At 45.9% G+C, this 12,122-nt stretch overlaps 1 protein-coding gene across 2 annotated transcripts in view; it reads right to left on the bottom strand.

Moving 5' to 3' along the window:
• The window catches only part of STK10 (serine/threonine kinase 10), a 129,562-nt gene that overhangs the window by 97,913 nt on the left and 19,527 nt on the right, over window positions 1-12,122 (bottom strand). For both annotated transcript variants that reach the window (XR_014062263.1, XM_081520716.1), the window contains exon 2: window positions 5,377-5,541. Coding sequence is in view for 1 of the 2 variants with exons in the window: in XM_081520716.1 (XP_081376842.1) it covers window positions 5,377-5,541 (165 nt within the window). In the remaining variant the exon portion in view is untranslated. The remainder of the gene's footprint in view (window positions 1-5,376; window positions 5,542-12,122) is intronic.

Below are 12,122 nucleotides of genomic sequence, written 5' to 3'. Positions count from 1 at the left end.
CGATGACTGAGGATGAGATGGTTGGATGGCATCACCGACTCAATGGACATGAGTTTGAGTAAATTCCAGGAGTTGGTGATGGACAGGGAAGCCTGGCATGCTGCAATCCATAGGGTTGAAAAGAGTTGGACACGATTGAGCGACTGAACTAATTAAGACCCTCTCTGGTCCGCAGTTGTCTCATTTTTCAAATGAGATGTTGGCTGCGTGACACCCAGCTGTAGCATTCCGTGGTTTAATCAACACAACACTCATCTGAATCCAGGGGTGCGCCAGAGCCAGCTTTCACTGGCTTGTGAGGACTGTGCTAAATTTCCAGGAATTTTTGTAACCTAGTAACATAACCTATGTTTAAAATTATGTAACTGTATTATTTTAAAAACTGTATTAAAGACAACAAAAATGATAAACACTCAAAACTCATCAATTCTCTAATTATTTTAGCACATTCTATTGTTATCTCTACTCTTGAAGTTGTTTACATCTATCATATTTGTATGGCAGAAATAACTTCATCATGGAGTGGGCCTGCATCTCTGTTAGTGACATTTTGTTTTAGCTTGAAATTGACCATGGTGGAAATATTTACACCACAGAAACTAGCAAATGCTACCAACTAGGGCTGTTCTTCCCACAAAGCTGATTGTTAAACATTTCCCACCATGCCATTCTCACTCCCGTGTAGGAAAAGAGACCCAACCCTTGAAAGGCTTTCCCAGACATCAACATCTGGTCAGGGCAACGGGTGGGAACTGGAGAGGGGCAGTGATAAGCCAAAGGAAATTCATGATATCAGCCCAGGTTTGCTGCATTCACCTGTTTGCGAGGCCTGGATATACATCCAGAGCTGCATGGTCTACACTGTCTAATGCAATAACCACTATGTGGCTCTTGAGCACTTGAAACATGGCTAGTATAGAACTGTATCAATCCATTCCCTTTTAATCACTTTAAATTTAAAAACTGATATTTGACTCTATTATTGGAATACATTTAAGAACGTTGTTACAACCTGAGGACACAAATCTACTTTTTCATCTGGAAATTTCATGACATCTAAATACAGATGAAACATTTCCGATGAAACTTTAGTTCCTAAATTGGGATGTGCTGAAAGTGTGCAACATATACTAGATTTGAAGACTTCAAATGGAAAACAACTAAAATATCTCATCAATATTTTTATATTGACTACATGTCAGAATGATAATGTTTTATATATTAGGTTAAATAAATTATATTACTTAAATTAACTTCATCAGTTTCTTTTTGCTTTAATGCAGTAACTAGAAATTTTTAAATTACACATATGGCTCACATTGTATTTCTATCGGATAGTGCTAGTTTAGAACAACACTTGTACCATTTGTACTCAAAATCAGAAGTGGTCATAAGAAACCACGAGAAGGATTTTGCGAAGATTACAAACTCTAGAAGAAAATGAGTCAATCTTGTCAGATTGCAGGGGGTACGGTTTGGTGAGTGACCTCCGCCCCACCTGGGAAAAGTCCATCCCGATTGCCACGGCCGGGCAGGATGCTAGGGCAACAGTCAATTTCTCATCCTAAAGCCCAGCCCCTGAAAGCAGAGCCCAGGGCAGGGCTGATTTTGTCAAAGACACCCACACAGAAAAGTTGGCTCCTGGAGCCACATAGAAGACCTGACCTGGCCACAAGATGGGGCCAAGAATCATCTCACAGAAGGAAACACCTTTAACCCAGTGTTTGAGGATGAGACTTCTCTCTTCCACACTTCTGTCCATGCTGCTTCAGACTGCCCTTCCCTCTTATCCCTTGGAGAACTCCTACGCATTCTTTAAGACCCAGCTCAAACGTTCCTTCCTCTAAGCCCTTTTCTGACCAATGACGTTCCCATCTCACGTCCTTGGACTTCTGGCCTGGTCTATTCTGACCACTTCCTGGTCGGCCTGGGTGCTCTCACTCTTGCCCCCGCAAACCTGATTTCTTTTAAAACTGTGTGTCTCTCCCGCATGAGACTGCTACTGGGTCCCTATTACCTTCAGCAAGAGTTCTCAAACTTCAACAAGCATCAGAGTCACCTAGAAGCCTCCTTAAAACAGATGGCAGGGCCCCTTCCCAGAGTTTCTGATTCAGCAGCTCTGAGCTGGGACCTAATATTCAGCATTTCTAACAAGGTCCGTGCTGCTGCTGCTGCTGCTGCTGCTACTACTGGTCTGAGAGGCTGTACTTTGAGAACCACTAATCTAAAAGACCAAGTGTAAACCTTCTCCTTGGCATTCAAGGCCCTCCACGGCCCTGCCTCCAACGACCACCCTCATTTTTTACAACATGCTGGTAGACCCACCAATCCTAGTATACCCAGGATCCCAACATGTCACAGCTCTCCCACCTCCACACCTCGGCCCAAGCTGATCCTGCTTGAAATCCTCTGCCCTTCTCAAACCACCCAGTTCCAGGGCCACCTTCCTTGATTTCACAATGTCTAAAACCCAAATCAAAAATGAGAGATAACACCTTTAAAGGTCTACAAAGTAACAAATGTAGGCTGTAGGGGCAGCTACATAAGACGGGGCTGAGAAATGATTTTGGCCATAGCAGCAGCCCTGGATAAGAAAGTACCAGCCTAAAGTGACAACCTTGGGACAGAAAATTCTGGTGTATCTATTTAAACATCTTCACCACAGTCACTGTCCAGTTACAAATTGTCCTTTTCCTCCACTGGGTTTTCTAGCTCTGCCAGCTGTGTGGGGAGGGGGGAGGAGGGAGACTGACTTAGCGTCTTCCTTTCTCACTTTCATCTGTAAGATGAAGATAAAGCAACAGCCTCAAAGAATATGATTAAATGACATAACGCGAGTAAAATGCACAGCAAAAGGCCCGGCACACAGTAAGCCTTTAATAAATATTAGCTGTTGTTGGCATTATCTCTGCACTTGGAAAAGTAATGAACTTGGTAAACAGCAACAAATGGGAACAGATATATAAAAGATGTTTTTCTCAATGTGTACGTAATTAGCAATCCAATGAAGGCTGAATGGATGGAGAGCTGGATGGATAGATGCATGGGTGTGTGTGTTGTGGGTAGGTGGTGAGATGGAAAAACTCAATACTCAACATACAAAAGTGGGCTCTGTGAGGCCAGTATTGCAATAGAGGTTTAAAAATCTTAAAAATTCTCCTAAAGAGACTCTCAAGCAAGAACATAAAAATTCAAAGATGTCCATCACAGAGTTGTTTATAACAGCAATAAAAAACAAAAGCAACAGCCTAACTGCTTAATAGTCAGAAGATGGAATTCTATAGAAAAAGAAAAGACGAAGATGCAGGTGTTTCCCTAAAATATGAAAAGTCATTCTTAATATATCTTAAACAAAAAGAGTAAGAGTGAAGTAGCAAGTCTGGTATAAGTTCATCTTTTAAAAAAAACCTGTGTGTATATATAGAAAAAGTCTAGAAAAATTTATTATATTATTAAAAATGATTATCTTTGGTGTAAAGATTCAAGTGACATTAATCTTTTGTTTTTCCGCGTACTCTCATTTTTCTGATAACCATGTATTTACAATTTTAATTTCTTAAAAGAATAAACCTTTCTAAAAAGCAGCTCCATGCATCAAGACAGCAGAAATACACTGGTGTCAGCTGTGTGACCATGAGCAAGGAGCCTGCCCTCTCTGTGCATCCGTCACCTCCTCTTTGGGAAAGGGTGACCAGTCTCCCCGCCTGGATCACCTTCCAAGGTGCCAGAGACAGTGAATGAGGAAGGGCTTTGAAATCTTCAGCTGACAGTCAGGTGATGGTGGCTTTATTGCCCCCAGGGGCATCTAGAAGACTCCCCAGGGAGATGCTCAGAAAAGCAAAGGGAAGCTGGCCTCAGCTGGAGGGCAACCAGTTTTGGTGGACAAAGCTCTGGTCCACTATCTGGTAGATAGCAAAGTTTCTTATCCCCCTCGGACACTGGCTTTCCTCATTTCTCTGAAATGAGAGGGATGAAGTTTGACGGTGGTTTCTAAACCACTCCTTTGGTTTTCTTAAATAACAGGATCCTTTTCTCAAATGAAACACAGATTTCCCCATTAAGCATCAGTAGCTCTGTTCCTAAAAATCAGGCATTCTGACTCCAAGAATCAACTTGGTATCTATTTCCCATTATTTCAAGTGGGAAAAACTATAAAGCATGACATAGCAACTCAGACTGCCCAATAATTTCCTAAAACGTATCTAATACATAATGACACTCTCCCTATACATGATAAACTATCATGATAGGAGGTCCAGTGCTTAAAACATTCCCTCCTGGGAATTCCCCAGTGGTCCAGTGGTTAAGACTCAGTACTGTCACTGCTACTGGCCCAGGTTTCATGCTTGACTGGGGAAGTAAGATCCCACAAGATGTGCAACCAAAAACAAACAAAAAAAACCCCCTCCTGACCACCAAATCATTACTGACAACCAGTATCTATGGTGCCATGAACCTGGACTGCTCACGCAGATCTGGTTCACTCCCAGAGGCCCAGCCCCTCTGACACTTGCTCCCTTTGCAAGCCGTCTACCAGTGATTCTGACAGTTTTCCAACTGCATCTATTAATTCATGAGACTTCCTGCACATCATTCCGTTACTAATGTTCGGCTGAGTTTGGGAGACATAAATATGATGTTTGATGGGTACAATACTGGCTGAAAAGGGAGTATGACAACATGTACCTTCTAGGAAGTTTGGGTTTTATAAACTGAGAGGCTAGAAGAATGTCAATGGGGGAGCCATTCCACAGGGCAGGCTCTGAAAACCAGGGCACCCCAGAATTCCTCCAAGGGGAATGCTGAGTTGGGAAGGTGGGGCTTTGATGCATCTACACTGTGCATCTTAAAATACGAGGTTGCAGCCAGAGAGTAGGGGCTATTACAGGGTCCCCTTTAGTGCTGCCATTGAAAGGAAGCCCCCTGGAGCAGCTGCCACAGTGGCAGTAACGATGCCACCAGAGCAAATAATAAAATAGCTCACACTCAGCGAGCTCTGACACGGGCCAGCTATTCCTCCAAGCATGAATTAGCTCATTTCACCTCTGGAAAACTTGGTGCGCTAGGTACTGGCATTATCCCCATCTTACAGCTGGGGACACTGAGGCAAGAAGTTAATAACTTGCCTACGGTTATCCAAGCACAGCTGCGATTTGAGGCCAGGCAGTAGAGCTTCTGAATTCCTTTCTGCTCCACACCACTACACTCAGCCCCAAAGTAGAGAGGCTCTGCAGAAAGGGGAGGGCGCTTCACCCTGTCCTCACCCCAGCCCTGCCCTCAGAGCAGAAGCGGAGGAAGAGCTGAGGCCCTCAGAACCGGGCAGGGCCTGGTGGTATCACCATGGGTGCTGGGGGAGGCAGGCAGAGGCAGCCTTACCCACAGTTTCCCGTCATAGTAGTAGGCACCCAGGAGCTTCACGATGTAGGGGTGGTCACAGGTGGCCAGGATCTCGATCTCCACGATGTAGTCCTCCAGCTCCTCCTCGCTGTTGGTCTCAATTACTTTGGCCGCGGCCAAGGCACCTGTCTCCTTGTTCTTGGCCTGAAAAGCAGAAACATGGAAGGTCAGCAGGCATGGTCGGCAGGAAGCTGACCCCTGGGGCTAGCTCAGAGAGGCCCACGAGGGTGGGAAACACAGGCCGGATGTCCAGATGCAAATAAGGGGCCGCAGCAGAAAGTACGGCATTCTGAACAATGGCCAGCGCTCACTCATGATGTCAGCACAGTGGGGCATGTGAGACAAACAATGGTCTGTGGTTAGTAACAAAAATTAAAAATAAGACACCTGTACTATGGGATAAATAAAAATACAAGAACAGCATAGATCTACAAACAGCCTGGAAAGATTCCTGGGTGTTCTGTAAAAGACCCAAGTCACTAAAAAATAAAAAGTGGTATGACGCTTTTTACATTAAAAAAAAAAAATGGAAAACTACTTTTTCATAAATGCTCACACATGAAATGTAAATGCATGGAAAACTCTGGAAAGATACTGCCTGACAGCAGGCTGAGGTGGAGCCTGAAATGGGGACAGAGACAAAGGACACTTTTACTCTCCCTGTATTGCTTTAAAGTGTTAAAAGAATGTTTTGAGCATTTATTTGCATTATGTCACATATATTAACAGCAAAATTAAAAGAGTTTTTCATAGATTTACTTCACCTGGTCCTAACAGTGGTTTCTTATTTGATGAAAAAGAGAGTGAGAGAATTTCACATCTACAAGGATAGATATAATTCTTTAAAAACGGAAAATAACTGTTGAGGATGTGGAAAAACTGGTACCTCTGTGCATTGCTAGTGGGCAGAAAAGCAGTACAGCTGCTGTGGAAAAGAGCTTGGCAGTTTCTCAAAAGGTTAAACATAGAACTACCATACGGCCCAGCAGTTCCACTCTTAGGTATATTTGCGAAAGACCTGCAAGCAGGAATTTGAGCAGTCTCTGTACACCAATGTTCACAGCAGTGCTATTCACAAGAGCCAAATGGTAGAAACAACCCAAGTGTCCGTCAGCAGATGAATGAAGTAACAAAATAGGGTACAGTCAGCCCTCCTGTATCCTAAGTTCCACATCCTCAGATTCAACCAACTGAAGATCAAAAATATTCAGAAAAATCAGAAAGTTTCAAAAAGCAAAGCTTGAATTTGCCATGTGCCTAGCAACTATTTATACATCATCTACATCATATTTACAACTATTTACATAGCATTTACATAGACTTAGGTATCAAATGTAATCTACAGATGTTTAAAGTATACAAGAGGATGTGCACAGCTTCTATGGAAATATAAGGGACCTGAACATCCATGAATTTTGGTATCTGTGGGGTTTTCCCGGAACCAGTCTTCCTGGGAGGATGATTTACACATTCAGTAGAATACTATTCAGTCTTAAAAAGGAAGGAAATTCTGGCACAAGCTACAACATGGATGAATCTGGAGGACATTATGCTCAGTAAGAAATAATACAGTCACAAAAGGACAAATATCTCATAATTCTACATAAATGAGGTACCTAGAATAGTCAATAAACTACGTTCATAGAGAAAGAAAGTAGAATAGAGGCTACCAGCGGCTGGTTACCAGCAGGAATGAGGAGTTAAGTGATTAGTGGGTACAGAGTTTCTCTTTGGGATGAGGAAAAAGTTCAAGAAATGGATCGAGGGGAAGGCAGCACAAACACCGTGAATAGACCCAATGCCACTGAATTGTACAGTCAGAATTTGCTAAATCAGTCTACTTTATGCTCTGCATATTTAACCACAATTAAAACTGAGAGTGAGAGAGAAGTAACCATGTAAGTAGTACAAGCGATTTCACCCACAATGTGCTAGTGCCCAGGAGAAGAGGCAGACCCAACTGGTCCCCGGAAGCCTTGGGGTGGGGGGCACTTCTAGGAGTACCCACTCACCATGCAGCTGGTCAGGGGAAAGGGAGGTCCCCAGGTTGGAAGAGAGCACACTTTCCTACAACAGGGGCCTAAAAGCCAGCTGCACATCTGCACGTCTGCAGCCTTTGAACAGCAGTGTGGTGGAAAGCACATGAAAAAGGGGCCACCCTCGACTTCACCACCTCGGTGCTGTTCTGAGGACAGTACCACAGGGCACTTGCCTAACAGGACAGCTCCGCCACGTGAGCCGATGGAAATGCCGACAGCAGCGCCACCCCTCACCCTGCGGATGACCGCGCGCATTCACGTCACCTCACACGGTAACCACTCTGCGGACCAGAGAGAGGGCCAAGGCTGGGACCAGAGAGGCAGTCCCAGAATCTGAATCGAGGTCCTCTAACTTTCAACACTCTGGCACTGCACACTACTCTCCAAGGTCCCCCGTCATCTCCAGAACTCAGGAGCCTCTGAGTCCAGATGCCCCGCCCGTGGTACTGGTGATGCAGACACACCCACCCCACCCTGGCCCCAAGGAGCTCAGCGGCCGGCTGCAGAGACCCAGCTCTGCCGTCAGCAGAACAATGTGCCTACGGGGGGGGGGGGGGGGACGGGGGACTGGGAGGGGTGCCACGCCCTACCAGGGAACCTTCTGGAAGGGAATGATGCCAACAGGCAACTTTTACGCTCATTTGTAAATTTATTCTCAGTTTAGGTAAACGCTTCCGTTAACTGAGCCACCAAGCCTGCAGGTTCCACACAGTGACAATAACGTTTTCACATTTCTCAAGGGCCCAGTCCACATGGGACATCCGTCTACACTTCGACACGTGGTAACTCGTTTATCTTCTCAACCATCCTGCCAGGTAGGTGTGACTGTTACCTCGGATGAGGAGACGGAGGCAGAGCCCCAGAAGCTCGGGTGATGGAGCTGAACTGGAACACAGGCAGCCCCGCTCCCAGCTCTGCACTCTTGGTGGCCATGTGGTCTAGGGGACCTTCCACGTCTGGCCCAGAAGCTCAGTCCAGGGAACGGACTTTCTTGTGGGGCCATTCCCTGAGGCCATTGTCTATCCTAGGCACCACTCAGCCCTACCTGGGTCAGGTCCTCCCCACTGAACTCAGTTTTGAAAGCTCGCTTGGAACACCTTAGAAATTCATCAATTAACTGATGATGTGCCTGCCCTTTCATTTCTTGTAAAGCTGATTTTTTCTGTCCCACTAGAAGACTATCAAAGCATCCTTTCACAGTACAGCACTCACAATCCTCCTCCTGTCCAGATCCAGAAGCAAAGTTAAGGCCCACTCTGCTCATTGGCAGAAAAGACAGCAAAGGGCTTAGCAAGTATCTAGAGCGAGAGCCAGGTGACCGAGGCAACCACCGTGACCACGCCCTCCTAGTCCCCTGCCACAGCAGCACAGGGAGAGCTAAGCTAGCAAAGGCTGCCTTCACTTACTCATCTTTCACTCCTGAGAGCTGGTGAAGGAGGCTACAGTCAGCTTTTCCTGGGTTTCCTTAAGGACTCTTCTCTCCTGCAGGTAGAAGAGGCCCAGGCAGGGGCTGTTTTCCAGGAGTGCATAAAACCTGTCTTGCCCTCCACCCTGAAAGGTAGCACTGACCACAGGGTCCAGCCTCAGGCAGGGTGCCAACATTAACACTGAGGAGCACCCGCCTCAGCACCTCTCTCTGAGTTCACAGAGACCCAGAACCTGCCAGAAAGGGGCTGGGAGCAATCATGGCACATGAAAGGACTTGGCCAAATTAAATTCTCTGAAAGCCTGGTTAAGGCAGTGTCAACTGAAAAAAATGCAGAACATCAGAGTTGTGAGTTAAGTTTTATTTGGGGCAAAATGAGGACGATAGCCCGGGAGACAGGATTTCAGACAGCTCTGAAAGACTGCTCCAAAGAGGCAGGGGGAAGGTCAGTAAGTATGTGACTTTGGTGAAAGAGGAGTAAGTGCAATCAAGCACATATTTTCTTGCAGATTTCTGCTAGTCACAAAAAACTGACGTCACCAGGAAGGACTTTAGTGCTTTTCTAGATATGAGAAGATGCAAGAATTCACTCATAAAATTGTCTCCTGAAAATATCTACCTGAAGACCTGTTCTGCCAGTTTTTCCCAGTGCACAGAGCGCCTTGCTGCTGATCTCCACTCTGAACTCCCTTCAGGGGATGTTGAAGGTCAGCAGCTCATAATCTAATCCTTGTAGAGGTAGATGGCAAGTGCCAGTGTGTAGGTGACAGCAGCAATCTATCACCTGAAGGCCACAGAGAAAGTCATAATCTCCAATTATAAAACAGTTAACCCTATCTGAGCACTCACTATGTGCTGGGACAGGACTTAAATAGAATTTCTCACTTCATCCTCAACGCAGCCCTTAGAGACAAATACCAGCATTCCCAATTTACAGATGAGGAAACAGACGCAGTCACAGTCAACGCCTCAGGTCACACAGCAAACAGGAGGGTGAAGGGTGAATCCAAATTCCAGCCTGCCTATCTCAAAGAGCCTGAGCTCTGCACCACTTCTCAGCATGCCCGTCCTGGCAAGGGCCCAGTGTTCCCTGTACCACCTCCCTTTGCTAAAGATAAACGACAACCACAGCCAATAGCAACCACTCACTGTCAGAGTGCTTGGTAGCTGCGGAGGACTAGAGATGCCAGGATTTGATCTGCCCAGGAGTGAGAGGTCAGCCATCATGCCCATTTCCCAGATGAGCAGACTGAAGCTCAGAGATATCAGGACCCACCCAGGACTGGGAGCTGCAGTGGTCTTACTCCCAGTTCAGTGGTCTTTACTATACTAGGCTGGTGGGAATCAGCTTATTCTCCATTCATTCATTCAAGCATCATTTACAGAGTGCCTGTGACTTGTGAGGCACTTTTCCAGTGAAGAATTTCTTCCTAAAGGTTGGAATTATTGCCCTCCCATAACATAATTCACCCTTCCCTGATCTTTCTTCAGAGGAGCCAACCCACTCTCATTCCCAATCCCCAAGCTATAATGGGGCTGATCCCACCACCATGTCTAGAAGCAGGTAGATAATTTGTGCTGTCCAATCAGTACACTGCATTCCGTCTTACCACAGTGATTGGTTCAAGGACAGACATGTGATCAAGTCAGCCAATGAAATGCAATCTCAGAATACTGCCCTAAGCCCTGTTTCACAGCTAGCCTCTGGCACTGCCTACCACAGTCAAGCTGCCAGGTCATTGTGCTCCCAAGGGGAGCCTGAAAGTGAAACTAACTCCAAAGTAGCCGAGCTTAGAGAGGGCCCAAGAAGACACTGCTAGATCCCCTCAATTAATTTTTACAAGAGCATGGTATTATTAAGAGCCTCTTTTTTCTTTCAGCAAAAATTGTTATTTTTAATCAAATAGGGTGAACAAGCATAATTGTCACCTTTTTTGTTAAGCAGTAGGAAAAAAGATATTTTGTAAACTCTTTCACCTAGAAAGAATTAAAGTATTCAAATATGTTGAGATACTAGTATACTAGCTATGTATATATATGTAGACATATACCATAAGTGTGTACATATTAAATAATGCATAACATAGAATAAACGCATATAATAAAATACCTAACATTAAAACTATCCTGAATGTGATTTATTCCTTGTTTGACATTTCAAAATGCATTCTGAACTTTGTAGCTCCTTTTGGTAGACATTAGGGCCATTACTCATCATTGCATTGTGATTAAATATGTTCAGGTTCACAAAACGTGTAGAGAACAGAGTGATAGACATTCAGGTTTACTATTCAGTGAAGAAGACACAGTGACTGCCCTTAAATTCTATCATGAGATTATAGGATGGAGCATATGAAAGCAGCTTGGCTTCTCTTGGTCTGGAATTTGAGAACACATACATCTATAAGAGCCTCATTTTATATTTGCAAGAAAACTGATGCTCGGAGAGGTGAAGTCACTTGCTCGAGGTCACAGAGCAGGTAAAATAGCAAGGCTGGAAGTTAAATAGAAGCCTGTGTGACTTCAAAATCCATGTTCCTGACCATTTTGCCAGAGGTTCCTGTAAATTCTGCAGTAGGAGAAAGGGGAAATGATAGCCAAGCTCTCTCCAGAGTCTGATGTGAGGGCAGCTTGGGGAGTGGGTGGGTACTGGAAAGCTAAAGGTTGTCCACGTGGATGGGACACAGTGGGAGTTGACAGACAAGAAGTCATATAAAGAACAAATGGCCATCTGTGGCCTCTGACGTCCATCTCTCCCACCGACTGAGGCAAGACTGGGGTCCAGCGAAGGATGGACAGCAAGAGCCCCCACCCAGCCCCCACTGCTGGCCAGGGGTGACTAACGCCTCGCCACACACCCTGGAGAGCAGACACACAGTGGCCACTTGTGTTTCTGCCCAGGCACCTCTCCGGGAACAATCCTCGCCCTTGTGCAGCACGGGGGCCCAGCCCAAAGGAGGTGGGAACAACCCTTCCAGCAGAAGCTCTGCCCAAGCCAAGGGGCCCAGCCAGGGGCTGAGGGCTTCCTGAGAGTCACCCACACAGCCACCGCCAGCTGGGGACGGCCCCCGGGCCCTGCCTGCCCTCCTGGCTGCAGGCTGAGCACTGTGTCCCTCCCTCCCTCTCCACCAGGGAAAGGACTGATACCACGGAACACAGGGACCAGAAAGAACATCAGTTGCCCCTCTTAAAGCCCAGCCCCCAGTCCCCAGTCTGCAGCAGAAGAAAGCGAGTCTGTGAAGGTGATGCAGTGCCCAGTG

Source organism: Giraffa tippelskirchi, chromosome 8, assembly GCF_054371585.1.
Source record: "Giraffa tippelskirchi isolate mGirTip1 chromosome 8, T2T-mGirTip1v1.2.pri, whole genome shotgun sequence".
Taxonomy (NCBI): Eukaryota; Metazoa; Chordata; class Mammalia; order Artiodactyla; family Giraffidae; genus Giraffa; species Giraffa tippelskirchi.
The sequence above is the reverse complement of the archived record's forward strand: the minus strand, read 5'-3'. Positions and strand labels throughout refer to the sequence as shown.